General features: G+C 43.4%; 2 protein-coding genes across 3 annotated transcripts in view; one reads left to right on the top strand and one right to left on the bottom strand.

Annotated features, from left to right (window-relative positions):
- Positions 1–28: 28 nt before the first annotated feature.
- The window catches only part of LOC111603678 (formin-J), a 33,381-nt gene continuing 7,353 nt past the window's right edge, over positions 29–26,056 (bottom strand). Inside the window, exons 2-12 of the mRNA XM_023321358.2 lie at positions 14,737–15,137; positions 14,494–14,668; positions 8,905–8,938; positions 5,823–5,970; positions 4,216–5,198; positions 3,802–4,152; positions 3,361–3,740; positions 2,989–3,300; positions 2,660–2,927; positions 2,220–2,353; positions 29–2,155 (exon numbers count right to left, since the gene is read on the bottom strand). Coding sequence (XP_023177126.2) covers positions 51–2,155; positions 2,220–2,353; positions 2,660–2,927; positions 2,989–3,300; positions 3,361–3,740; positions 3,802–4,152; positions 4,216–5,198; positions 5,823–5,970; positions 8,905–8,938; positions 14,494–14,668; positions 14,737–14,919 — 5,073 coding nt within the window. The 5' untranslated portion in view covers positions 14,920–15,137 and the 3' untranslated portion in view covers positions 29–50. The remainder of the gene's footprint in view (positions 2,156–2,219; positions 2,354–2,659; positions 2,928–2,988; positions 3,301–3,360; positions 3,741–3,801; positions 4,153–4,215; positions 5,199–5,822; positions 5,971–8,904; positions 8,939–14,493; positions 14,669–14,736; positions 15,138–26,056) is intronic.
- LOC111603682 (chymotrypsin-2-like) lies at positions 9,274–11,025 on the top strand. 2 transcript variants are annotated; one of them, XM_023321365.2, is made up of 3 exons: positions 9,274–9,532; positions 9,604–9,877; positions 9,965–11,025. In XM_023321365.2, exons 1-3 carry the CDS (start codon positions 9,282–9,284, stop codon positions 10,328–10,330), a joined length of 891 nt encoding a protein of 296 aa, XP_023177133.2. In that variant the 5' UTR covers positions 9,274–9,281; the 3' UTR covers positions 10,331–11,025. The 2 variants fall into 2 exon arrangements, with proteins under 2 accessions (XP_023177133.2, XP_023177134.2); XM_023321366.2 differs by having other exon boundaries at positions 9,274–9,536; positions 9,611–9,877.

Genomic DNA, 26,056 nt, shown 5'->3' with positions numbered 1-26,056 from the left:
CTCCTGTTCCTACTACGATTCTTTGTCTGCATCCCCTTTACTTTCAATGCTTATTTCTGGCGCTTGGTTGCACTGCTGGCCGTGGGGCGCATAAAGCTGCTCACTGATCGATTGCGGGGCTGTTGCTGCTGGGAATTATTGTTGCTGCTGTTGCTCTTGGCCTGTTGGGTCAACACATTCTTGACCAGCATAGCGCTGCGTGCGGCTGTCAAGCGAGAGGCGGTTGCTGTTGCTGTGGCTGCAGTTTGGTTCTCCTTGAAGCTAGTGCTGTTGCCCAACGGCTGTGCCTGACCAGCTCGTGGACCGGTTGTCAGTTTGCTCCGCACGAGTATGACACTGGGGCCCACACTGGAGCCACTGCTGCTGCTGCGACTGGCAGGCACGCCACGCCCACTAGTTGTGGGACGTGCATTCTGTGCTGCCAGCGGACGTTTGCTGGGCGATGAGTCCACCGAGACGGTGGCGGTGCGCTGCACTGAGGGCAGACGCCGCACCACAGTCTGTGTGGAGGCACCGCTATTAATGGAGGATCGCGAGGAACGTAAGCTATTCCTCGAGCTACTTCGCTCCACATCACGCTGCTTCGCATAATTGGGCGTAAATTGTGGAGGCTCGTGTGGGCTTCGTCTTACGCCCGTCGATGAGGATGAGCGTATCGTAGTGGGCGTGGCACTCGGCATGTGAGTGCCATTGGGCATACGCAGCGGCCGGCTGGCTGAGAGGCTACGCTTGGGCAGAGCAGCAGTAATAGGTGCCGTGGCTGGAATTTGGTTTTGTGACTTGTTGCCGGATTGGGACTGTGAGGGATTCGTCGAGGTGCCATGTCGTCTCGCCTGCTGCAGTCGATCTGCCAGGCGGCTGCCCATTGCACTGATGCTGGTGGTGCTCGTTTTTTGCTTGGACAGCGGGCGTGAGCGTTGGGCAGGTGCATCATTAGCCTCGTTGCAGGAGGAGTTGGTGCTCTCACCCTTCCCGTGCGAAGGTGTGTCCGAGACCAAGCTTTGCGTCTCTTCGAAGCCTTCGTCGTTGAGCTCATGATGGCCGCTGGCATTAAGTTTCAGCTTATTGGGCGTGAGCTCACGTGGCGGACTCCAAGGTCGCTCCGGAGTGCCCGTCGGAGATTTCAGATTGCGTATGGCCTCTCGTACATCCTCCTGGTTAATGGAGCTAATATGGCGACCGACCTTCTCCAGTTTGGTTATAGTGCGCGCCTTCTCCGGCTGCGGCTCCTCCTTTTGCAAGCGACGCACTTCACTGGCACTCGCCGATTGCTTGAGGTCCTGCGTAGGCATAATGAGCTCTTCATTGCCGCTGCTGTAGTCTGTGGGTCGTTTGTAGCGACGCGTACGCCTCGCCAGAGCATAGCGATCAAAGTGACCCGGCGCATCCTGCTCATTGGCCGTTGTGGCGTTGCTCTTCTCCTCCGGAGTATGCTTTGGCTTATCCGTCATGCTGACCGTGACCACTGTGCTGTTGGGCGTGGCCAGTACGCGTCGTGTCACTGGCGGCGTTTCAATGTTATCCGCATCGATTTCTTTGGAGGAAGCGGACGCATACTGTGACTCGTTGTGACTCTTGTGATGATCCAGCAAACTGGCAAAGGTATCATCCTGCGTGGGCGACTTGGGCTCCACACGCTTCGCTGGCTCCGGCTGCAGATCCATGCTGGATGGACGCCGCACATAGATTTTCAGGCGATCTGCGTTGCCATCGCTGTCGCCCAGCTTTTGTATAATGGACTTGCGGCGATCCTCCTCGGCAATCGACTGCAGAGGACTGGTACTCTGTGCCTGCTCCTGCGAGCGTTGCCGACGATATTGACGCAGCTCCTCGGCCGTGGTTAGATGTGGTTGAGCTGCCTGCACTGTTGTCGTCGCATCCGCTATGGCCTCTAAGTTACCCACCACGTCTGTGTGGTCCAGTGTTTGGCTTGGCTTCCAGTCCGCATAGACGCGCTGATAGCGTCCGGATTGCTGCTTCTCTTTGTCCGGCTCCGGTTCACGTCGGCTGTAGCTGCTGCTGCGGCTGTGGCTGTGGCTGTTAGTTGGGTTAGTGATCGTCGTCGTTGGCGTTGACGCCGTCGTCGTTGGCGTCGTTGTTGTTGTTGTTGGCATTATCTTTTCCTCTGGCAATGGATCCAGTTTTCGTTCGTTTTCTAAATATGAAAATTGGAAATTTTCAGTTCGCATTTGGCTATTTGACCAAGGGAGGCCGCTTACCAGTTTCGTTCTCGAGCGATCGCCGATTCGCATTAACCAGGCGACGTTTCCGCTTGTATTCCTCGTTCTGTTTCTCATCGTTTTCGTTCGACTGCAGCCAAGTTTCGATCTTCTGTCGCCATTCACGGGATATTCTGTAGAGCGGTATTTAATTGGTATTTGTTTGGTATTTTTAATCAAAATTAAAATTCTCCAGTATTTTAGTATTTTTATTAGATTAGATTAAACACAGAAATTATAAAATTGAAATAATAAATAATATATGTTAAATAGTTTGTTATCTTTGATAGTTGAGTTGATTGTTTGAGTAGGAAAAGAATTTGATAAATGTCGAATAAATTGTTTAGTTTGTGTTGTAGACTATAGATGGTAGTAAAAATAGTTTACTTTTCATATCGGATGGCTTAGGAGTCTTTAAATAAGTTTCATGCAATGCTAACCTCGGTTTTGCATCCTCGTGCGCTGCGGGCATTTGCTGCAGAATCGTTGGGCCATTGCTGATAGGTGTGTTGGCTGCCGTTGTGGGCGTGCCCGTGCCGCTGCTAGCTAATGGCGATTGCATACGGTCCTGCTGCTGTTGCTGTTGCTGTTGCAGCAAGGGAGCTGGGGAGCTGGCACGCTCCCGATCTACACCAAAGTCAATGTTAAGTATATCCGGACGCTTGCGACTCGAGCTGCCTGAGCGGGCACGACGTGCCCATGATCGATCTGTAAGTAAAGTTAGCAAAAAAATGAAGTAGAAGCAGATGTAAAGAGTAGGAAGACCTACCTAGACTGCCGTAGGCTGCCTTGCGATCGCGACTGATATGACCGGGGCCATCGTGGCCATGTGGCCCGGAGCTACGCAAATACTCCATGAGGTCATCCTCACCGGCGAGCACGCGACTGGGACGACGTCGCAGACTGCCATTGGGTGTGATGTCTGGCGAGGCGCTGTACTCCTGCTCGATCCGTATGAAGCCATTGTTCAGCTCGCCCGAGCCCATTTGACGTCTGCTGAGGGCGGGGCTTGCACGCGGATCGAAGAGCCCGTCGCCCAGAAATGAGTCCGAGTCTGAGACGGGCGTACCCGCTTGGCCCACTGCAAAGAAGTGGACAACGGCTTTAGTAAAGAGAAAGGATTCGCATGGTAGCTACATACTTTGTCTGGTTCTTCTGGCCAATTGTTCAGCGCGAATTCTGTTGCGCTCCTCTGCCAATTTCTCCTGCTGCACACGACGCTCGTTCTCCTTGATTGCCTGCCTGAATTTATCACAGAAGCTCTGAAAGATTTTGAAGCATTCCTCCAGCTTAAACGTGGCAGCATCCTCACAGAAGAACTCGGCCAATTTGAGACGCAGTGAATCCACCTGCTTCATGCCCGCCTGCAGCACTGCCACTTCAGAGTCGGCAGTCAGTAGAAACTCTGACATCTGCTGTTTGATGTCCCCATCCGTTGCGGGCAGCTCGATTTGTTTTGTGATCTTCCTGATGCGATTTTCCAGCGTGGTAATCTCACTGTTGATTTGCTCCGATGTGGTTCTATGGACAATATAAAAGGGACCTCAGTACGCTTCTCGAATTGAGCGTGCTTTCTACTTACTTGCTGGCATCTTCGAGATTATTCAGCTGTGTGGTGAACTGCAACAGCTCGGGATTGCAGCGCTCTGCTTGGATGGCCACGAAGTGTATCAGATTCATGCCCGGCTTGTTGGCTCGTATGTCAGTTAGCTTCTGCAGCGACGATAGTTTCACTCCGGCCGCTTTGCCCGCATAGCCGCCGGCGTTGAGGAAATTGCCAGCAACGACGACCATGTAGAGCACCTCCTGCAGCGATTTGTTGTTGAGCAGATTGTCGCCAGCAAAGAGCATGGCGTTGATGCAGGGCTCCAAATAGGCCATATTGGCAGCGAACTCCTCCTTGAGCAACATGCTCTCAATGCGCAGTTTATAGCTGTGGCAAAGGCCGAAAGAAACATCGAACTTGGTTGACTTTTTAAAAACATTTGCTACTCACTTGGGCACCTCAAGCAGCTGGAGAAGAAACTTCTCTGCACTGCCCAGACGCGTGCGATCTCCATTGAAGCTCTTCAGCACTTCCAGCTCGTCCATTTCGGGCAGTATTTTGAGCAAGCCCAAGAGTCGCTCGGCGCCAATCTCCTCGTGCGCGCCATGGCGTATCAGCTGGATGATATCTTGACTGTTGCTGCGGAACTGTCTCAGAAAGATGTTGACATTCAGGCTGCGCTTGCCATCCAATAGAGTGATCTCTGTGCTTTCCTTCTTGCCCTTGCGATCTAGAGTGTCCTTGCCGTTGGCGCTGGATGGTTTGCCGTTCTTGTTTCTCGTCGGAATGGGTGAGCCCTCGCCGCTGGTGGGCTGCTGGCAGAAGAGACCCTCCATCTCGCTGAAGTCAATTTCCATTTGGTTATTGTCTCGATGCACGTTCGCCATTTTGCTCCAGATGTTCTCCCTGCCCAGGACCTTGTTGTCCGGTATCTTGTTCCAGTTGATGGATCTCAATTTGAACTTGGACTCGGGCGTAACCTGCTGTGGCAGCAGCGTAGCCGCTGGGTGCTCCTGGAGCGGCGTTGTCGGACGTAACGATGGAGGTGGCGGCGGCGGCGGCAGCCGTGCATTGCCATTCGGTATGGGCAGTGGCGGCGGTGGTGGTGCTGCTCCATTAACTGTGACTGTTGCGGGTGGCGGTGGCGGTGGCGGAGCTGGTGCAGACGGTGGCTTTGCGACCACATGAGGCTGTGAGGGCTTCCTTGTCGGACTGCTGGCATCGCTCGACCGACAATTAGGGCAGGTGAATTTTTGTGTGCTTTGATGTCGCAGCAGACGCACTGCATCATCGGGATCCTCGAGTAATGTGGCGCGATGCACCAGCCGCTCCGTTGTATCCCAAATGACGTCGCTCAGCGGATCTTTCGAATCGATGCGCAGCAGATGTTGCAATATATTGAGAAATGGCCCCTCCTGCGGCTTGTCGGCCACCTGGCGGCAGGAAGAGGCAATTAGATTTGGGATTAACTTATTAGTTGATTAGTTAGTTAGTTAAATATTTATATATTGCTCAGCAGAATGGCTTGAAAACAATTCAACTGCCTGTAGAAAGTAAGTTTGCCTAGTCTTAAGTATTCTTTCAGTAGATAATGAAGCTTATTTGTACTATAGGTAAGTCTCTTACAGTAGGAGAGCATTCCGTAGAGATGTGTAGCTTTAGAAACCTAAGAAGTTCTTTCCTTGAGGTATTTTAAACACCCCATAAATATTAATATATTATTTCCTGCTTAAAAGCATTGTTGTTTCCCTCTCTTCTCGTTAGATGGCGCCACTACACACGGACATGGATTTGGCTTAATTTAACTTATATTATTAAATGAGTTCTCTACTATGTGACAGTTGACATTTATCCTCAATTCGCGTGCAATGCGCACCTTGACAATGCACCCTCACATACTTCCGCTGCCCATTGGACATACGCTGCGTATACTTAATGCCCATGCACATGCATATGCATATAAATAATAAGTATACGCGGCATGTGACAGCGCAGAGTTGACTGAGAGAGAGAGAGAGGGGTGTTTAGTGTTTGAGTTAGCTAGAGTTGGAGCTCACCTGTCGCAGTATCGCGTAGAAGACATCAAGATGCGAGTTGAGATTGATGCCATCAGGCGCCTGCAGGCTCTGGGCCTCGTCGCATTCCTGTTGCTCCACGAATACGTCCAATTGTACGATGATATCGCCGACACCCTGTACGACTTTTCTGCAATGTTCAATAATGGGTTAATCTATGGCCACTATGCTAATTGCAACTGCAATCGCAAATTGCATTGCTAATGTGTCGTCCGGTTCATTATTCAAGCGTCAATTAGAAATTCGCAATTTGTTTTGCCTGCTCGCGACAATTGTGGGGGGCATTAATTGATTTCTGATTTATGTGTTATTTATTTGCGATTTATGGCACAACTGGGCCACAAGTAGTTGCAGCAACAGTCCAAATCTGTGTGTGACCTGACATTGAGTCGACATAGTCACATAGTCACAGCAGGTTGCCAAAACACAAGCACACACTCGCACACAGAGGCTGGCACACTCACTTGAGATTCTGCACTAGTTGAAAGGCGGCGCCACTGTAACGGGACAGCGAGCAGCAATACGTGAGCCGTCGCTGCCGTTGCAAGGGCAATGGCAATGGCAATCCGGACGCCGACTCTGACTCTGACTCGGACTCGGTCTCGGACTCGGCTGACAATGATGACTCCACGTTGCCTGCCTTGCAGCAGCCTTGGCAATCACAAAGCGACACAGCTCGAGGCAAGTCAAGGCGAAGCGACTCGTGGCGAGGTGAGTCGAGACGTCGCTTATAGCTAGACGCCGCCAGTTCCGACCATATTCGATAGGCTGCAGTTGTTGTTCTAGTTGTTAGGCACTCGTGTCCTTGCTCCTTTTATGGTGTGTCAATTGATATCCATAAACTGAATGGCACCTTTTTTAATTGCTTTTCAATTGTGTTGCTCGTGACGAGCAGCGAGGCAAATGGCAGATGGCAAATGGCAAATAGCAACTGGCAACTGGCAATTGGCAATGTGCGAGGACGAGACAGGACACTGACGGCTGACGGAGCTGAGACCAGACGGAGCCAAAAACTGGACTGCGAGAGCGATTCGCTTTTATTGTTGTCCTTGCCAGCCACGTGCTGCGCGCGCATTGATTTCTCCATAGCCAAAAAATATATAGAAAAAGTTGGCTTGGCAACTAACTAGGAGAGCCAGGCCAAAAAGTCGAAAACTCTTCCGTTCTTTGTTTTTTTTTGTCTTTGTGGCTCTTCTATTTTGACGAGACACTTCGTCAACAACATCGGCTGCGCGTGATGCGCTTTTGTTTTTGTTTTGGCAGCAATTTCTATTTTGGCTCGTCGCGGAAGTTTTACCGGGCTGCCACGATATGTGGGTGAGAAAAACGAAAAACAAAAAGGCAAAACGGAAAATCGAACAAATGTTCAGGAAGTTAAACGAACTAACACGGCAAATTAAAGACATGAAACGGTTGAAATAGCCAATATAATAATAAGTCTGTTATGAAAACAGGCATATAGTAAGGGAATAGTTTAAAGATCTATGATGCAGTAGAAATCTGGTTTACCAAATATTTAACTATATTCTTTTTCATTTAATGATATATTTCTATAAATCTCTTAAATATTCCTTTTTGAATCTTGCCTAAAGCTTCATCTACAGCCTCTTAAATTGAAAGACAGATTAAGCAGTCTTCAAAAGGCGCTTTAAAATGTAAATGTTTAGCATCTTTTGTCGATATTGCTTAGCATTCTTTTTCCATTTTGTGGCCGACTGTCATTTCATATGTCCACAAGCGCTTGGTATTATAGAAAATCGCTGTTATTCAATATTGATTGAACTTAAGATTGATTAGAACCCATTGGACGCGACAGCAATTAAAATCCGCTTATAGCAATACAGCAGCTTCCAAGCTACGCAGATCCGAAAACTCAAATGAATATCTATTTGTTTATAGCACCTCTCGAAGACGCCGCTGCAGAGGGGGCTGAGTGTAGGGGCGCGGGCAGGAGGGGTCGCTGAAATCAAAGCGCTGCTCGGCTCAATGAAAACGTTTAAAGCGATTTGTAAATTTGAAATAAATTAAAACGCGCAAGAAACTACGCATTTAAAAAACTTTTCATAACAATGCCACATCCCATTGAAGGGGCGTGTCAGCTGCCATAAGACAAAACAAATGGGCTTCACTTGGCCTCAGACTCACAGCCACAAGACAAATGGCACAGAACAATCAATTAGGCATTTTGTCGCTGATGAGAGCTGTAGAAGCTGCCACAAAGGGGCCTGAGAGGGGCATGATAGGGAGAGGCAGCGGGTTTCCATATTGTTATTGTTCATTTTTGGGCCTGAACTATTTGAAAGAATTAATTGAATTTGTCTTAGCTTTATACGAAGCGGCAAATTATTGTCAACTGGGGCCCAGGCCCCATTTATAAACCAGTTGTGTGGCTCGATAAGGCGGCTGAGGGAGCGGAAGGCGGCGGGGCGGGGCAGCCAGCAGCTAACTAATTGATTTATTGTTGACTAATTAAATATTGAATTAATTGCTCGACAGACTCACCAAAAAAAAACGAATACCCAAAAAACCGGCGCAAATTATTTGCATAAGACCCAAACACACAAAACAAAAAAAATAAATAAAATAAAAAAATAAAAATGAAAACCTTTTCGGATCGTTGTCGTTTTTGATGGATGTTTGACAAGCGTCCAAATCGGCGCAACTTGGCCACTACACTTAAAAGGCCCAGCTGGGAGATGCCCAAGAGGGGCTCCACTTCGCATGCCCATGTGAATTTTTTTGCGACTAGACCTTGATCTTGTCTAGTTGAGCGCTGCATGCAAATTGAAATGCGTATTCGATCTCTTCAATACGAGTGTATTCACATCGAAATCAAGCAAAACATTTTAAATTGTTTGTGATATTCATTTGGACTATGTTGATGTTGCTGTTGTTGTAGTGGGTGTGTTTCAGGGTTTCAGCTAACAAACATTGCATAAATTGTCTAGATTCAGCACACACACAGCACATAGTGTGGGTGTCTGGCCATGTCTTTGACTAACATTTGCCATCCTCTAAAGCTATGCGAATTATATGTTAAGTGGTCTTTAAACTTAAAACTCACCTTAGATTGTTGAGCAGCGGCAATAATTTGAGGCCTGCAAAGAAAACAACATGCGAATAATAAGTAGTTTTCAGTGAATAGAGCTAATATACAATTATGTACCAGTGAAAATGCATGTAGAGCTGTATGAAGTGCTGAAATTCATGAGAGAAACATAGAAAGAGTGAGGGGAACAAAAGAACAGACGAGGACGTCTAGACACATGAGCATATTATGTTTAAGTATGAGAATCGCAAAGAAGGGCATGCATTCTGAAGGAATTTTAATGGATTAAGAAGACAATAATATATATTTATACTTTCTAAAACCAATATATTATATAGGAATGCCTCATTCGATATTAGAGATATTCATATATATATTTTTTTCTACCTGTCATGACTTATAGAAATTTAATAGATATACAGATTTTGCTAATATTGCTTGGCATTCAGCTGTTAGACAGTGACGAACGTGTAAAGCGACTGGCCACGCCCTCTTTCACAAGAGAAGCCCTCGCCAATACCGGCAAGTATGTGGTGTCCATTAGATCGCGTACGCCGCACAAATACTTTGGGGACAATCATTTCTGTGCTGGGAGCATAGTGTCGCCCATATTTGTTCTAACTGCTGCGCAGTGTGTGATGAAGTGGGTAAATAGAGCTATGCTATATATACGTATATATATCCAGTGATCCAGTTGTCATTCTTTCCTTGAAGCAAACAGAAGGTCTTGCGTCGCAGTCGAGTGCTGTTGATCGTTGCAGGAGCACCCAATCGACTAAAGTTCTTTGCGAGCAGCTTGCATGTCCCGGTGAAGACGATATTTGTGCCTCAAAACTACACCGTCTTCAATACGAATAATATAGCGCTACTTAAGACCAGCCTAGAGCTGCCCACTAACAATTTTCGCATTGGGATAGCGCGGCTGCCCATCAGTCCGGCCGTCAATGGTCTCTACTATAGATCCATGGGCTGGGGACGCATATTTAAGGTTTATTACCAGCTAATGTTGGCAACTGAGCTGAACTGAACTGATCTGATCTTGCCTAATCTTATCGTATCTATCATTTCCTTGCAGGGTGGACCTCTGGCCTCTAGCATACTTTTCATTGATGTCCTGCTGCACGATTTCGCAACATGCAAGCGACTAATTCGCCCATTCACACCGGACATGTTATGCGTCGGGAATCTGCACAAGCCCAAACTGGACGAGCATCCCTGTTCTGGCGATGCGGGGGATCCGCTCATTCTGAACAACACGGTATATGGCGTAGCTACCTATGGCCTGGGCTGCGGCAATAACCTGTATCCCTCCGTCTATACGAATGTCTGGTACCACATGGATTGGATGAGGGACATCATGGAGCGTAATAACTGTGGAAAGGCTCAATGCTTAACGGTCTATGTTTTGATTGCGCTTTATGCGTGCAGCTATTGCATTTGAACATATTTTTACGTATTATTTACGAGAAGAAACCCAAATATTTAACATGATTCTAACTAATCCCAGATCACATTTGTTCGAATGTGGCTAAGAAGAACGAATGCACAATACTTTAATCATAAAGCTTAAGCTCGCATACGCTTCATGTAGCAGATACCCTGAGCTCTAAGCTCATGCGCAGGCGCACACAGACGTCTCTACTACCAAGGGAACATATCCTTTGCAGCACAGCCTAAGGCTTATCTACTTGAAATTACTTATGAGAAGAGACGTCCAAAGTGGAATACATTTGCAATCTATGTACTACAGGAATGGACCTACTTAATTGACATATATCTACATCTGATGAAAGGCTATTTATACAGATAAAGGGAGCCAGCTGGACGTGGCTGCTGACACTTTGTCGCTTACGCCTGCTTCTGCCAACAATTAAAATATGCATTGACAAAGTGGTTTTTGTTGATTGAACTTTGCTAATTGAATTTGTCATCGAGACAGTTCTTAGCTCGTGCCACTTGTGCCCAACTCCCAATGCTGACTGGTCACTGGGTATTGGGGACCTGATCTAACCGCCCAGTGTGCAGCAAAAGTCGCTTCCGGTCAAGCTTGTTTTTTGTGTTGTTGTTGTTGTTGTTGCTTTTTCGCCTCCTGCTTTTATTTGCGCACAGACGTTATTTTGTTTTATTTTATTTGTGGCTGCTTGTAAATAAATATAATAAAAAATTAATTACAAAAATGCTCGTGAAAGTCGTCTCGTTGTAGCTTCTGTGTTGTGCTGCTGCTCCACCCAATCCCCTGGTTACTCTGCCCACCCAATGTTCGCCTTATTTGGCGCCTTGACGTTCATAATTTTATTTTACGACTTTGTTTCGTTGTCGTTTTATTTATTTGAAATTGAAAACCATAAAAGGCACACAATTAAAATGTGAGTCTATAACTTTGTCTGTGTCTGTCTGCGTGTAAAAGTTTCTTTGTCCGGCCATTGTTAAAGCTTTTGGAAAGTCTTGAGGTCTCTCGATCTAGAGAACCGATCTAAGCAAATCCAGCTTCAATTGTTTATATGCCCTACAGCCAAGGAATTCGCAAACACGCCCAAAACCCAAACGTAATTGTTTAATAACATGCCATGCAACAAGAAATCAAATAAAAACTTTAAGACTAACCAGCAGAAATGTTGCAATTGGACGTTGCCAACTGCGCAATACTTGCTCAAGCTGCAAAGAAAATATGAAGAATTCAATTTTCAAATGGCAACTTTTGTGTGGGTTTTTGATGTAGATTGAATATCTTTAATATTCGATATGCCTAGCTTGATCTGCAGGGTCTCATCTCTTCTTTATCTACTTTGGCTAGCATAGAATTTTGATTACAAATTAATTCTCGAAATCTGTATGTCATAGAGTTGGATGACTAAATAGAACTCACTGCACAAAACTAATATACTCTCATTGCTTTACGCGCACGAGCATAACAAATAAAGCAGAAATTGAAATTAAAATCAATTCGATTTGCATATTTTTGTTTGCTTTGCGCTCAAATACTTGGATATATTTTTATATATATATTGTTATAAGCTGTTGACGTTTTATAAATCAATTGCAATTGAAATTTGCCAGCTAGTTAAATGAGAAAATTGTTAAATAAATAAATTTATGGCGCGTTCGCAGGCGCAACAACTTCGAACTATGAAAAACTTTGCGTGCCAAAGTGGAAAATCATGGGGCATAAATCAGCAAATGCCGCACAGCCGGCAGCGATGAACTTGACAGATGACATACAGCAGATATGCTGGCCACACTCTGACCGGGTCTTGCACAGATTCCGCTTTTAAATATATCTCAAGAACTCTAGTTTTCAAGAGAGAGACGCATAGACAGAGAGTGAGAGAGAGAGGGAGGGAGAGATCTGCTGAGCCGATAATTGGACACTTAAATGGCATTAGCAGAACTCGAATGAACTTTGAATCGCATATATGCAAATATTTATCTGGAAACTCTAAGATTCTTACGTAGCGGCTGTGTGGGAGGGAATATGGGCGTGCCACGGAGGCCAATAGCCTTGAAACTGAATACATCGGCTCATTGCCAAACAAAATGCGGCCGTTGCTTGTCAAATGTGTCGCTGAGGAATGTACATGTCGATATGGCAACTGCATGTGTGAAATGTCCTACCACAAAGGCCCCTCCCTACATGCTCGCCCCTCCATACACTCAGAAATAGAGGGTGGGAGAGAGGGAGAGAGATAGCGGAGCAGTTGAAGTGCGTGACTTACATTTTGCTGTTGAGATTTCGTTTTTGTCGCAGTTGCTTTATTATATTCTTGTAATGCTGAAAAAGCGCAGCTCAATTTATTTTAATTAAGAACAATAAAAAGGCAGCGTCCCCTTTCTCTCCCTCTCTCTCTCCCTCCTCTGTCCACCGTCTGCCCATTCGGAGTCGCTGGCAAGTGCAGCGCTCATCATTCAACGAGTGCTCCCCACATTTGGCGCTGCGCCTGCGCACGCACGCACAACTGTGCTCAATCAAAGTCATAAGAAGCGGGTCTTCAGAGCACACAGAGATGGGGCTGCAACTGCTGCTGGGAGTTTTAAAGGCGCAGGCGCAGTTCATGAACTTTGCACAGACCAGCGCACAGAGTCGAGGGGAGGTTTGAGACGTCGGGCTGACAGGATGTGAGTGCGTCCCTTGTTTGTCAACAACTGGCACAGAGGCGACTTATTACATTTTAACTACGTGTCTATGTTGTTGAGAACGACTCGGACAGTGTAAAATTAAATAACAATTTGTGTTCGTCATGCAGTGGAAACCCTAGATCCAAAATACATGCACACATGCATAGCAACATGTTGGAAATATCATTTTTATGTATATGCCATAGAATATTTCACATATTTTTAATAGTGGGCCATTAAAACTACAACTGCTTTAAATTTTGAGGGGTGCAGCCAAGCCAAGTCAAAAGCTGAATTTCTTTCGGGTTCCAGGGCACGCAGATTTTAGGGAAGGTAATGAAGTCCAGGCTGTCACGTTTTTCGATTAGTTTTATTCTAGTCTATGCGCTTTTTATGAGTAAAGTCTCATTGGCAAAGAAAGCTAAGTGGAATCCACAGTCGGTCGACAACTTTAAAGACGCACCTCTAATCGTTGGCACGTGCTAAGGTTACTCAATTGGATTGCGTCAAGAGACAAAGACGATTTGACGATTGGACGATATGCGGTATGGCAAACCCGCTGCCGAAACTATCATTATCCACGACCCCCAGAGCCAACAACCGAGTCGCTAGAGCCCCGAGGGTCGCTGGCGTGGCTCTGACATGCAGTTAACCAACTCCGTCTGGGCATTTGCTATGTGTGGCATATGGTATACGGTATATGGTCAAGGGCAGTGCCGATCAGCGGCGCCGTCAGCGGATCAGCGGGCACATCAATCAAATCAATGAAATCGAAGACAGCTAACAAAGCACAAGAGGGCAAAACAGTTGACTCACAAAACAAAAACAAAAGCAAAGAAAGAGCAGAGAAGGGGCACCTGGAGGAGGTCGGCTGATGACTTTTTGTGGTTGGCCTAATGTGTTTATCATGATGGCCTTTCGGTTATCAGCATTACCGGAAAGCAAAACAAAAACACAATAATAATAAAAAAGAGTTCTAAAGAAATTTACTTAGAATCTAGAATCTGGGAGAGTTGATTCTGTATGGTGTATCTAGATTAGGTGTATCTTTAAATGATTTGTATCTATAGAGGTGCAGCGTCTTAAGAGATGTATGTATCTATAAGAGGAAAATATATATACTGGACTGTCAAAAAGGAATCTTTAAAAAAAGTATCTATTAGAAATAATCTATCTATTAGCAGAGTATCCACATGATTGGCTTAAATGTATCTATGAAATGTATATCTAATAGAAATATATATAAAAGCAAAGTATCTATGGAATGGTTTAAATGTATCTATAAGCAGAGTATATTTTATATATGTATCTTTTATATATGTATCTTTTATATATGTGTCTTTTATATATCTCTTAGAGAAGTAGAAGTAGTAGTAGTATGAGTATTAGAGAAGTAGAAATAGAAAAGCATCTGTGAGCGCAGTATCTACATGAGCAGTGTTTTAACTGCTGACAAATATCGTATCTATATAAACAGCTAATTGCACTCACCTATAAACTCGTTGCGTATGCGAATGCGTTCCTGCAGCTTTGGCTCCGAGATGATGACGCAGTTGATGAAGGCCAGCAGAGTTGCCAGGTAGTCCAGAGGTGGAGCTGCAGCTGCAGTTGACTGTTCCAGCTCGTTGATGACAATTTTGAAGCGATAACGCTCCTTTTTGAGATTCTAGACAAATATTGAATTATGAATAATATGAAAGACCTTGTCATCGTTGTTATAGCTGCCGTATTTACCTTGTAAAACTCGAGAGTTTCGATGGCACGGGCATAGCCGTCGGGGCTGTAGGCGCAGAGCGCAGACAGCAGCTCGAAGACCTGCTTCTTGACCGTCGCATTCTGCGTGTCTAGGGCAGAGCCCAACTTGGCAATGTAGTCACGATTTTCGACTATGTAATCCAGGCCGATGCGTGAGTCCATTTTATTTGTTGTTTATCTGGCTTTATAATCGGTGGGCTGAGGGGGAGTTAGGACGGGGCGTTGCTCGCCGTTTGTCACGCCGTTTCGGACGCAATTCGATCGATTGATTTGTGCGGCTAGTTGCAAAGGTTCTCAGTTCTTGGACTTGGACTGGGTCTGAAGCCGCATTGAATACCTAAACAGTTTCCGTCATGCCGAACGCCTCTCGTGCGCTGAATCTGTAAATGTAGATGGGAAAAGCGTTGCCCATGAAAAATCAATTTCTGATTGCATTAGACACATTGAGTTAGGGCCCTGCACCCCACGATGGGGTAATCAATTGTGGGTCGAAAACCCTGCCGGTCTCCGGCTCTCCCTGTTCCACATTTTCTTGCTACTTTAAATGCCGTCCGTGCAGCGCTCATAATTAATTTACGATCTTGACTTCTGGGCCGTACACCCCCCGAGCACATAAAGTCCATAAATTCATTTTGGTTAATGCACCGCCAGAGGGCGCTGCCAATTGTTTTGATTTCCCGCCGCTCCAGCCCCCAGCCCCATTTTTGACGGTCAAAAAATAAGCGAAAAGGCAAAAGCCAAGATCAAAGCTGGGCACCCGTCACTCGTTCTCAATCTAAGTCTGGGTTCCGCCTTCAAGATCGGCATCTCAATTACGGCAAATGATCTTGTTAATTTGTTTACACTTAAAGCATGCGACGCCTTCGATTAGTTGCCAAATGATACAGTCGAAAAGTGCACAAATCGCCGACAAAGTCTGCCATTTAAGTTCTCGCATATTAAACATTCTCTGAAAGCTAAAGCAACAACAACAGCAACAACAAGAACAAACAAAAAGGCCGATAAAATGTTTAACATTTTTGTTAAGAGCTGTGATCTCGAGTGGCACTTGGCGCTATTTGAAATTATAATTTGTATGTGCGCTAAATGCTCATGTTTTTTATTTGTTATTAAAGCAGTTGTTGCTGTTTTTGCTGTTGTTTTCTATATTATATTATATAAAGGCTTAGTCCGCGAGTGACGTTCGGAACGGCGTCGCTAATGAAATCAAATGAAATGTCATAAAATAAATGGACAGATATTATAACATGACATCCTTTAGATATGCCCATTTGATATCACAAGTGCTCGACGCACAAGCATTTCCTATAAGCTAATCCAATACCTGACAATGCCTTAAAAAACTGTATATGTCGGAGACACGATTCTGAAACAAGTTCTCAATCAAAAAGCGCGACTTTTTCGATTTTTGCGCATTTTTTCTGTCATATTCTTTGGCAGTCTCTCTAATTGAAACTCTAATGAATATTTAAAAGCATACACTTTGCTACACAAGTGAGTAGGCACTAGAATAAATTTTTATATGAAAGAAGTGACTCCTATAGAAGCCTAGGTCTAGTAGTAGTTTTCACGAAATCTGTGTTCTTAACTCGCTGAAAAGTGTTTTAAGACATGAAAGTAGTGATCCATTTAAGCTCGAAAAAGAATAATTGTTTGTTCAAGTTGAAGTCATTGAAAGCCAAAAGTTTTGAATTGTTCGAAGCTGATTCCATAGAAGTTACCCCACAGCATGCTTCATTTTACAGCCAGAACATTCTTGGTTCGATGATTCTTAGGATGCTTAGTCATGTTGCACAGTGTAGCCAACCTGCTGCTTAAATTTTGTATAGACTAATGGGCTACTCAATTTAGCCCAACACCCGCACAGCAGCCGATGCTCTCTTTATATATGCATATAGAGCTATAGGTATGGAGCCGGAGAGATCGATAAATTAAATGCTTATCGGCCAAACCGGTTCCATTAGGCCCAGAGACGCAGTTGGCTAGTCGAGAGTGGCCATATTGCAGGAATATTTATTGTCAATTTGTTTTATGCAAAGCAGAGCAACGAAAATTGCGTGTTTAATTGAATTGTAAACAGAGTTGGGCAACGGAAATGTATGGGAACAGCATACACCCACACATTTACACACACACGCATACCCATTCACAAAATGTCAACTAAAATGTTAATGAACTCTCGCGTTAAACGCTAATTAGAATTTTGTCAAAAGTGCAAAGATCTTTTCCTTTGTCGGTTCTGTTTTTGGTTTGTTTGCCGTGCGGAGTTTTTACTTTTTTTAACCAAAATTCTTATTTTTTTCTTTTTGGAGCTTTAGCCTCGACTCATTTATCTTGGCTTATGGCCCGACTGGAGACAATTGCGGGGCGTTGACAGGCGCAAATGGCTTTTGTCATAGTGAAGCGGTTGCCGCTAAAGCAGCGCGCCTCGCCTCCCTGTTTCGCTGCTAACAGCCGACAGGTGGCGACACGGTGTCGCCGTCGCCCGTCTACAAAATGTCAACCACACACACACACACACACAAATTGGCAGGCGCTGAGATTGTAAAATATTTTCATCGTCATCGCCTCGCTCGAAGCCAAGTTAAAGTGCAAGTAATAATTCACGAATTTCAAAACTTTTCAAATGCTCAGCGAACATTTGTTGTACGTCTATTTATCTATCAGTTTGTCTCTCACTAACTATGTGTGCGTGTGTGTGTGGCTGTTGTCGCTTTCAATGTCTAGCGACATTTTAATAATGAATGTTATGTATAAATTATGCTCGGGCTCTTTAACAAATTCACAGCTGCTGCTGGCGCTGCCGCTGCTTAATGTGATTAAATGTTGTGCAAAGTGCATTTATTTCATTTTGAATTTTTGAATGTCGTCTTGGGCTTGTCCACAAATCAAGCATACGCCACGTGGCACGCTTGACAACAGTCTGGTCAAAAAAAAGAGACACTAAAAAATGCTGATCAGTTAAATAAATCTACAAACAGCAAACGCCAGCAGCGACGTCGACGCCAGCAGCGAAGCTGGCAGAACTGTGGCAATAAGCGCAAGGTCGATGTTGTTGTTGTTGCTGTTGCTGGTGTTGCCGCCCGCTTGCCACCTGTAGCAAATTGTAGCAATTGGGTAGCTGCAGCCTCTTCAAAGTGGCCGTCGAACGTTTTCAATTCATTTTCTACGGGTGTGTCCCAAGCATTTTTTTATTATTATTATTATTATTTTATTTCAAATTCAGGTGTTGGTGTTTGCCGTCGTCGTTGTTGCTGTTGACTGCACAATTTTCATAATCTTTTATTGAATTTTTACGAGCTGCAGCCGGCAGCCGCAACGAATTAGCATTTTGATTTGTGCTCCCACAACAACCAGAAATCTGTAGATGTGAATAAAGCATTAAGTAAATGGTCATTGAGCAAAGTGTTTGTACTTAACAATGGCCATAACTAGCTGTTAACTGATAAATCTTAAGTCTATTTGATTGAACAACACAAAATGTGTAAAAACTGCAACATTGAGCGACACAATGGCAACAACTCGCACCCTCAACACACATTCAACTGGGAAGGTCTTTGCAGTGGGGGCAGGTGAGGCAGCAGTAGCAGCAGCATGAGAGACATGTTCGAAACTATTGACTAAATATTTAAATATATTACAAATTGCTTCACAAGTGGCGAATAGGCGCTGTAACATTGAATGGTTATAGAAAAAGTAGGCAAATAACGGAGTAGCAAAATGAAAACCTAAGAAAATTACAATTTATGTGAGAAGCATTGAGCAGTTAAGAAATAAGGAGTATAAAGCGAAGGAGTAAAAAAGGAAAATAGAAGAGTCGAAAATCTATTAAGAGAAGAGAATTAAAGAAGAAGATATGAAGAAGTAGCAAATAAAGGAGTAGAAAATAAAAAAATATAAAATTAAAATAAATAAAAAAAGAAATTTCTACATAAATAAATAAAAGCTGCAAATTTGGCAGGGGAATATAAAAAAGTGAAATATCAAATAAAAAGTTATTAAACAAAAACTTAACTATGAACATCCTCAAGCCAAAATCTTTTCAGCATAAAGAAATATATCCATTATAAGATTAATGTTCTGAAGGCAATATTTATCACTGTAAGTACCACTAGGGTATCTAATTTATATTTCTGTTCTTCTTCTTTACTGTTTTGCATTAAGTCTTGCCCCTTTGTAGATTATGTTTAATCCATTCAACTCAGCTCATTAATTAATGCGTATCTAATCTGAATGCAACTTCATTTTAATGCACAATTTCATTGCAGTTGCCGAGTTGTGGCTGACTGCTGCTTTATCAACAACAGCAACTGCAACAATGACAACGACAGCAACAACAACTGTGTCTGAAACTGTCTGGGAACCAGAGTCAAGACACAGAGAAGCCGCTTTGTTTGCTGCAGCTTTAAACTAACGCGAAGACAGATGGACAGGCGCATTGGACGAGTCATAACACTTGACAACAGACGACGGCGACGCCAGCAACAACATCAACAACTTCTACAACAACAACAGCAGCAACAACAACAACAACAATATCGAATCCCAATCAAAACACGATCTTGGCGCTTGGCGCACTCAGCATTGACCTTATGACTTCTAAAATCGGTAAAAACATCTTTACAGCTCCATGTGGCAGTTGTCGATGGCTGTTGTTGTTGTAGTTGTTGTTGCAGTTGTTGATTCGTTTTGATATGTTTTCAGTATAAATACAAAAGTTAAGTCGAGACGTCGCGTACTTGAAATTGGGATACATTTTATTGCCTTTATATTTCATTTTCATTTTGATTTTTATATTTTATGCAATTGCCATACGCAATGCAGTTCAATGCAAGTCGATGCGAGTAGAAGAGCCAATGCCACGCCTACCGTCCGACCGCCCGCCGACCCCTCTCTCTTTCTACTCGCCACTCACTTGCTCTTGAGCGCTTGTTGATTTTGACTTTGTTTTGAGGATAATTCCGATGCACAATCAGTTGGAGGCTGCAACACGATTGCAAGGTCAAGATTGCCCGGCAATATTAAGTCATTTTCGGGAGGGGGCGTGGCCAGCTGTACGCCCATGGTGGCACGATTAATGCCTCAATTAGCAGCTGGTCAAGCAGTAGGCGTCTTCGACAGCTGCCCAAAAAAAAAACCAAAAAAGAAGTTAACAAGGCAAATACTTAATTTTAAATGTTTTCATTGTTGTTGCCCGAGCTTAACAAAGAACATTTGACTACACAAATTATATAGCAAAAAAATAAATAAAGCCCACGTACCGAAAAAACCAGCAAGAGGAATAAATAAAAGTAAATGGGAGAAGAAGAAGAAATATGCGTAGGTTTTGCCTTTTTGATGTTGTTGACTTTGGCGTCTGCCTCAGCTGCGACTACGACTGACCACAAATCACGAAAACCTATTCAGCAACAGCTACATAGGCTAAACTTTAGTATAAATGTATGTGCATATAAATATATTTATATATATGCATTTAGATATGGGCCTAATGCAGCAGAGATGAGCACGTGTTGAGAGCACGAGTTGCAGCTGCTCCAAAAGAGAGTTTCAAATATGCTGAAACTGAAACTACAGTTAGGTTTAGGTATGGCCGTCTATCAGACGAAACCCCATCTTACCAAAACCATATCCATCTAGCTATATATATCTTAGCTTGAACACGATATAATCTATAGAAATATGCCAGATAAATTCCAAGTGAATGCTCCACTATCTATATGAAAGTCCATCTATCTATATCTCTATATCTAACTATAATCTATATATAGAAATTATATAGAAATCCCTATAATATTACCTTAGTTTCCCAAATTCTCAAAGTATATATATGCTGGTTTTATTAACCCAAATTGTTATATCTATTAGATCAACCTCCATCTATCTCTATTCAAGTATAATAGCATTAGATTATTCTAGTTTTTCAGCTGTATTTCAAAATAATTTATGTATAAATTGATGTCGATTCAAACAGGGAGCTTAATTAATCAAATAGTAAATTTGGGAACCGTTATATAATGGCCTTAGGCATAAATTATAAGAACTTGCTTTCGTCACATTGTCATCTCTGAGAGAGATCAACGCTCACATGCATCTCTAGAAAGCGCTTTAAAGGTTGTCCCTTTTTATTTGATATATCCACGACTTCTTCATTAGGGCTCATTCAGAGCGCCGCGTGGCGCTAGTTGACATTTGACTGTGGCATGGGGCAGCGGCAGGGGCAGGGGCAACATGCAACTTGATGAGAATTTATGAATGGTCGTCACATAGATGAGCTCACATATAGTTTAAATAGACGTGAAACTTGTTACTTCGAAACTGGTAAAAAACCCGTCAAAAATGTGTGAAAAGCAACTTCATTGAATCATATTTGGCTTTGGACATTGTCTTTAGGCTTTTCCTATCTTTCAGGGGAATATTTGGTGACTTTAAGCGTAAGCGTGAGACGGAAAGTGGAACAGATTTGTTAGTGTTATAAAAGATGAGGCGCTAATAGGCTAATTTTCATGCATGTTTACACAACGGAAAAGCGAAAGTTATATTGCAGTCTATATATTAAATGTATATATATAGATATATATATAAAAGATCGAGCCGGAGTTAAAGCGCAGCGAGGCAGCAGCTGTTGCCACGCCAGCGACTTGTTTGAAATTCGAAAATTCTTGTAAAGTGCATAAATATGTTCGGGTCTTATGACAGGTAACAAGCCAACAAATTGCAGGCACACACACACCTGGCATAGATAGTCAACTAATGAAATATCGTGTGCCAAAATCTTGCGGTATGCGAAAACAAAATATCAAACGGTTCTCAGGGCCAATTGCGCACAATGAACGCTAATTATGCTCGGCTCAGATCGGTTCACCACATTTTGGCCGAACACAAAGCAGCTCGAGTTCAATGCACTGGCCAAAAGCATGGCCCACGCACTGCAGCATTTCAAATCCCTTGTTGACCTTAACTTTGAATTGTCAAAACATCAAAGTTCAAGCCGAGAGCCCCCTGCCTCTGCATCTCTCTCTCTCTCGCTCTCGCAGTAGCTATGCCCACATTAACTTTTAAATGTGATTCATATAAATAATAATTGTTAGTATTTGATCTACAGGCCGCTAGATGCCGCCACTGCGCTGACATTGACTTGTGGTTTCAGTTGCCGCTTTTTTTCTAGCTGTGTGTGGGCTCCAACCAGCTAGAGCACAAATTGTTTTCCTCACTTCATGCAGCAGAGCAGAGATCAGGTCTCTGTTTCTGATTAGTCAGCTAAGACTTTTTGTATATACTTGAATTTGGGTGCGATTCTTGCCACAGTTTCAATTTGCGTGGTACTCACGCTCAGCTATTTGTCCTTCAGATACATTTGTATCTTGTATCTTATTTGAATGTCTGTGCGACTGCGGCGCATCCAAGTTTGTACTTCCGCATGCGGCATTCATCATGCGGTGCTCAAAGCTTATCTACTTCAAGCATCTGCTAACTATATTTAGCTGACAGATTAGGCGAGCTTAACGCCTACGATGCGGCTGACTCATATAAAGAATTATAAAAAACTTAGGCCAGGTTTGTCACTGTCGCTTCTGTGGGTCACTTACTGCTTTCACTACACGTTGAGCTTCAAGTTTATATTTTATATATTTAATTATGTTAGAATAACCTGACAAACAAGCTGCCTTTTATGTAAGTTCAAGATCTTGCAGAGCTCAAGCAACGAGCTGCACTTGCTGTTGCCTAAGCAATGCATACATTAAATGTGAAAACAAAGCAAGAAGAAGAAAAATGAGATATCAAATGACAAGCATGAAAATTGACAGCGACTCAGCGTCAGAGTCAGAGATTAAAAGGCCACTCAAGAGCAGTCACTGCCAAGAGGTCTGCCTGCCAGGGAGTGTGCCTCAGTTTGCATGTTACTTTTACCTTTTGGCCTGGCTAAAAACTTGCGCAACTCGAACTTGAACTACATGAGCTGCACATTGAAAATTAGCTGCGCAAATTGCTCCCATTTTTCAGTTAAACACAGAGAGGGAGAGAGAGAGAGAGCGGGAGACATGAGTGCGGCACAGGCGGCGCCACGTGACACAGGCGAATTAGTTGGCCAACTTTGTTGCATTGTTGTTGGCTTTTTGGGGCACACACAAACACACATAGACGAGGACAGCGATCTCCAGGCAGCCGAATCGCCCACAGCGCCTTTCGCTTTGCTTTTGTTGTCTTTGCAAAAGTCTCTTCAGCCACGTCGAGCGGCATCTTGAGTCGATCATGCAGCTTGCAAATGCCTTAAAAACTGCTAAACAGTCACTAACTGTTTCATTTTCATTCATTAAACGCTAACGAGCTCATTTAGTCATTAAATCAGAGCAAAAAATGTGTAATTATTTGTTTTCCTAGTTAAATTCGTAGCATTAGCTAACAAACTTTGATTGGAATAGCTTTAATAGTTTTTATTTTCTTTTCTTTTTAATTACTTTAAAGTGCAAACTAATATTGCTTAGTATATTACAGCTTTAAATTAAAATTATGGGTTATTATTATGTTTAGTAAGAGTAAATTAAACTAAGAAAGAGTGAGAGAGAGAGAAAAAAAGAAAGAGCAGAGAGCATCTATATATCTGGAATCTATAGCTAGAATTTAGTTTACTTCAAATAGTTATACAAAATCGCTAAGACTTCTACAGACAGCTGGTATGAGGTACATATATCTTTTAGTTACATATCAAATTTCACTGTTATTAGAGTATTTCGAGTTCGCCTACGCAAACCTTAAGCAAATTTGCCATTCATGTTTGTTGTTGGCTCGTGAACTTGTAAGCCAACTTGTAACTTAATATTTGTTTCTCTCATTTTTGTTGTAATTTTTGCTATTTGTTGCTTGCATTGTTGTGTTGCTTGGCTTTTTGCGCTATTTATAAACAATGTATTTTTTTCCCCTTCTTCTTCTTCTACTTTTTGCATTTGACGATTGTCTTACAATTAAGATTTCATTGTTAGATTTCCTGGGCCACATGGCGTATGCGCAACACTTTGCTGTCGCTGTTGCTGTTGCTGTTGCTGCTGCTGCTGCTGATGTTTGCTGGCACTTGCTGCATAAACATGCAATAATTTGTTTAATTAGGCGTAAATGACGCCGACTGCGCAGCCGCCGCATCTAATGGAGCGTAGCTGAATTTAATAGCTTTTGCCGAGCTTTTGCATTAACCTTAACACACGAGCTGTGTGGCAAGTGAATCGCAATTGTCTCTCGCGCCACACCCCAGCGATCGAGCAATCGAACCATCGACTACTAACATCAAATGCTAAAAGCCATAGCAGAGTTCTTGCAACCATAAAACGTGCCGCGCATAAGTCAGCCAAAGAGTTGCGGGTGCAGACGGAGCGACCTGCCAATCGTTCCACAAAATGAACAACAAAAAAAGTTGTTGTTGGCTACTCAATATTTGATTGCACATCGTCGTCCAGCAAATCGCAAATGGCCAATCGTTTGGCTGCCTTTGCCATTCACGACGATAATTCAATTAATTGCGAAAATATCCTAGAGACAAATTCATATTCATATCGCAACACCAACACCAACACCAACACCAACAGCAATAGCAATTGCAATTGCAACAAAGTGTAGACAAACGATCGGATCGTGTCTGTGATCGTGTAACTTTTCATTAAATTTCATTAAATTCTTTTATGCGATAGCAAATAGCAAAATGAGAAAAAAAGATAAAACACAACTTTAAACATTTGCAGCAACAAATCGGCTTGCTGATCTTCAAACTGCAAGCAACAGACGACGTCGCGTCGATCGCCAGGCTGCTCCAGCTATAGCTGCATGCATTTTATGACTTTGATTTATTTGTGTAAATTATTTTTGTAGCTGTTACATGGATGGTAGTTGTCGCTCGAGGAAGCGTTTGCATCTAGCTGAGAGCTCCAGCTAGAGCGAACAGCGATCGCCGATCCGTGATCAGCCGGATTGAGTTTTGCTCACTGTTCGTCAAAGCTATTAGCTGTCTACAATTGTCAGCAGCGCTGATTCCCAATTCAAAAGCCCCAATCCCATTTCCATTCCCATTCCCATGCCCATGCCCAGACCGCTCGAGCCATTGCATAAGCGAGTGATCTCCCTCTCCAATCTGTCTAGCTGTCGGCCTGTCGATCAGCTGTGCATAATTTCAATTTGATGTAGCACATACGAGTCGATAGATGGGCCTGTTGATAGGCGCCGTTAACTGACTTGCCCTGCGGCTAGTGGTGACTCCCACAACCAATCCTCAACCCCACTCTCTCTCTCTCTCTCTGCCTATCTCCCTGTCTCCTTCTCTATCTTTGTATCTCTGTTGATCGCTTAGCGTGTTTAATTACAATTGGGGGGATTTGGAATTCGGATTGAGCACGGATATCCGCGTACGTGTTGCGCATAGACAACCAATTGAACGAACAGCACTCGACGTCAGCTGCAGCTGTCGCCTGTTTTTGGATAGCATGACCCATAAACGCCCTAGCCAATAGAGGTAGACATATGATCGACTACCCTTTTGTTTTTCGATTTACGTATAGAGTCGGCCTAGAGCTAAGTTTGTGTCATTAGTAAAACTGAGAGAAGTTTTAATGCTCATGAATCGGAAATTACAGAAAATGAATTATTTATAACTATCTTACCTTAAGCTCTACATGCTAAGATAAGTCAATAGCTGATCTGCTATATATGATAATAATATATTTCAAAGACAAAGATAAATGTAGTAGCTAAGAATACTTAAAGTTTCCTGCTTCGCTTCACACATCATATACCCTCCTCTAATACCATTTTATGATAGATTCCATTCGAGAATGGCCGACAAAATGTTTCCATTCATAATTTGACACCTTTGCATGTTAACAATCAATTAAATGGAGCTACAAAGCTGTTGAAATTGCGACGCAGCGCATTTAGCCTTCAGTTTGAGTTTTTATAGTTTGAAGACCCTTTTGCCTTTATCCAACATGGTTTGGCTTAATGAAAACAAATGAATTTATGAGTTGTTGTTTCTGCTGTTGTTGTTATTAATGTTGTCGTTGCCGTTGTCGTTGTTGTTTGTCGGGCGATCGCAGACTTATCCCAGGCACGCACGAACACCTCTTAAAACGGCATTGGCTTTGCCAATTTCTGCTTTGTTTCTCACTCAGCGATTTATGATTAAGCAACAAATACAATAAGTAATATCAACAACAACAACAACAACAACAACAGCAGCAGCTGCTGCAACAACAACAAATTTACGCACTTTTTAAGCCAGAAGAGCTTTGTTGCTGTGAATTATTTAAGCAGCACTTTGAAT

The sequence above is a fragment of the Drosophila hydei genome, unplaced genomic scaffold (genome assembly GCF_003285905.1).
Source record: "Drosophila hydei strain 15085-1641.00,03,60 unplaced genomic scaffold, DhydRS2 tig00000001-arrow-pilon, whole genome shotgun sequence".
Classification (NCBI taxonomy): Eukaryota; Metazoa; Arthropoda; class Insecta; order Diptera; family Drosophilidae; genus Drosophila; species Drosophila hydei.
This window is presented reverse-complemented; position numbering and strand designations above follow the sequence as displayed.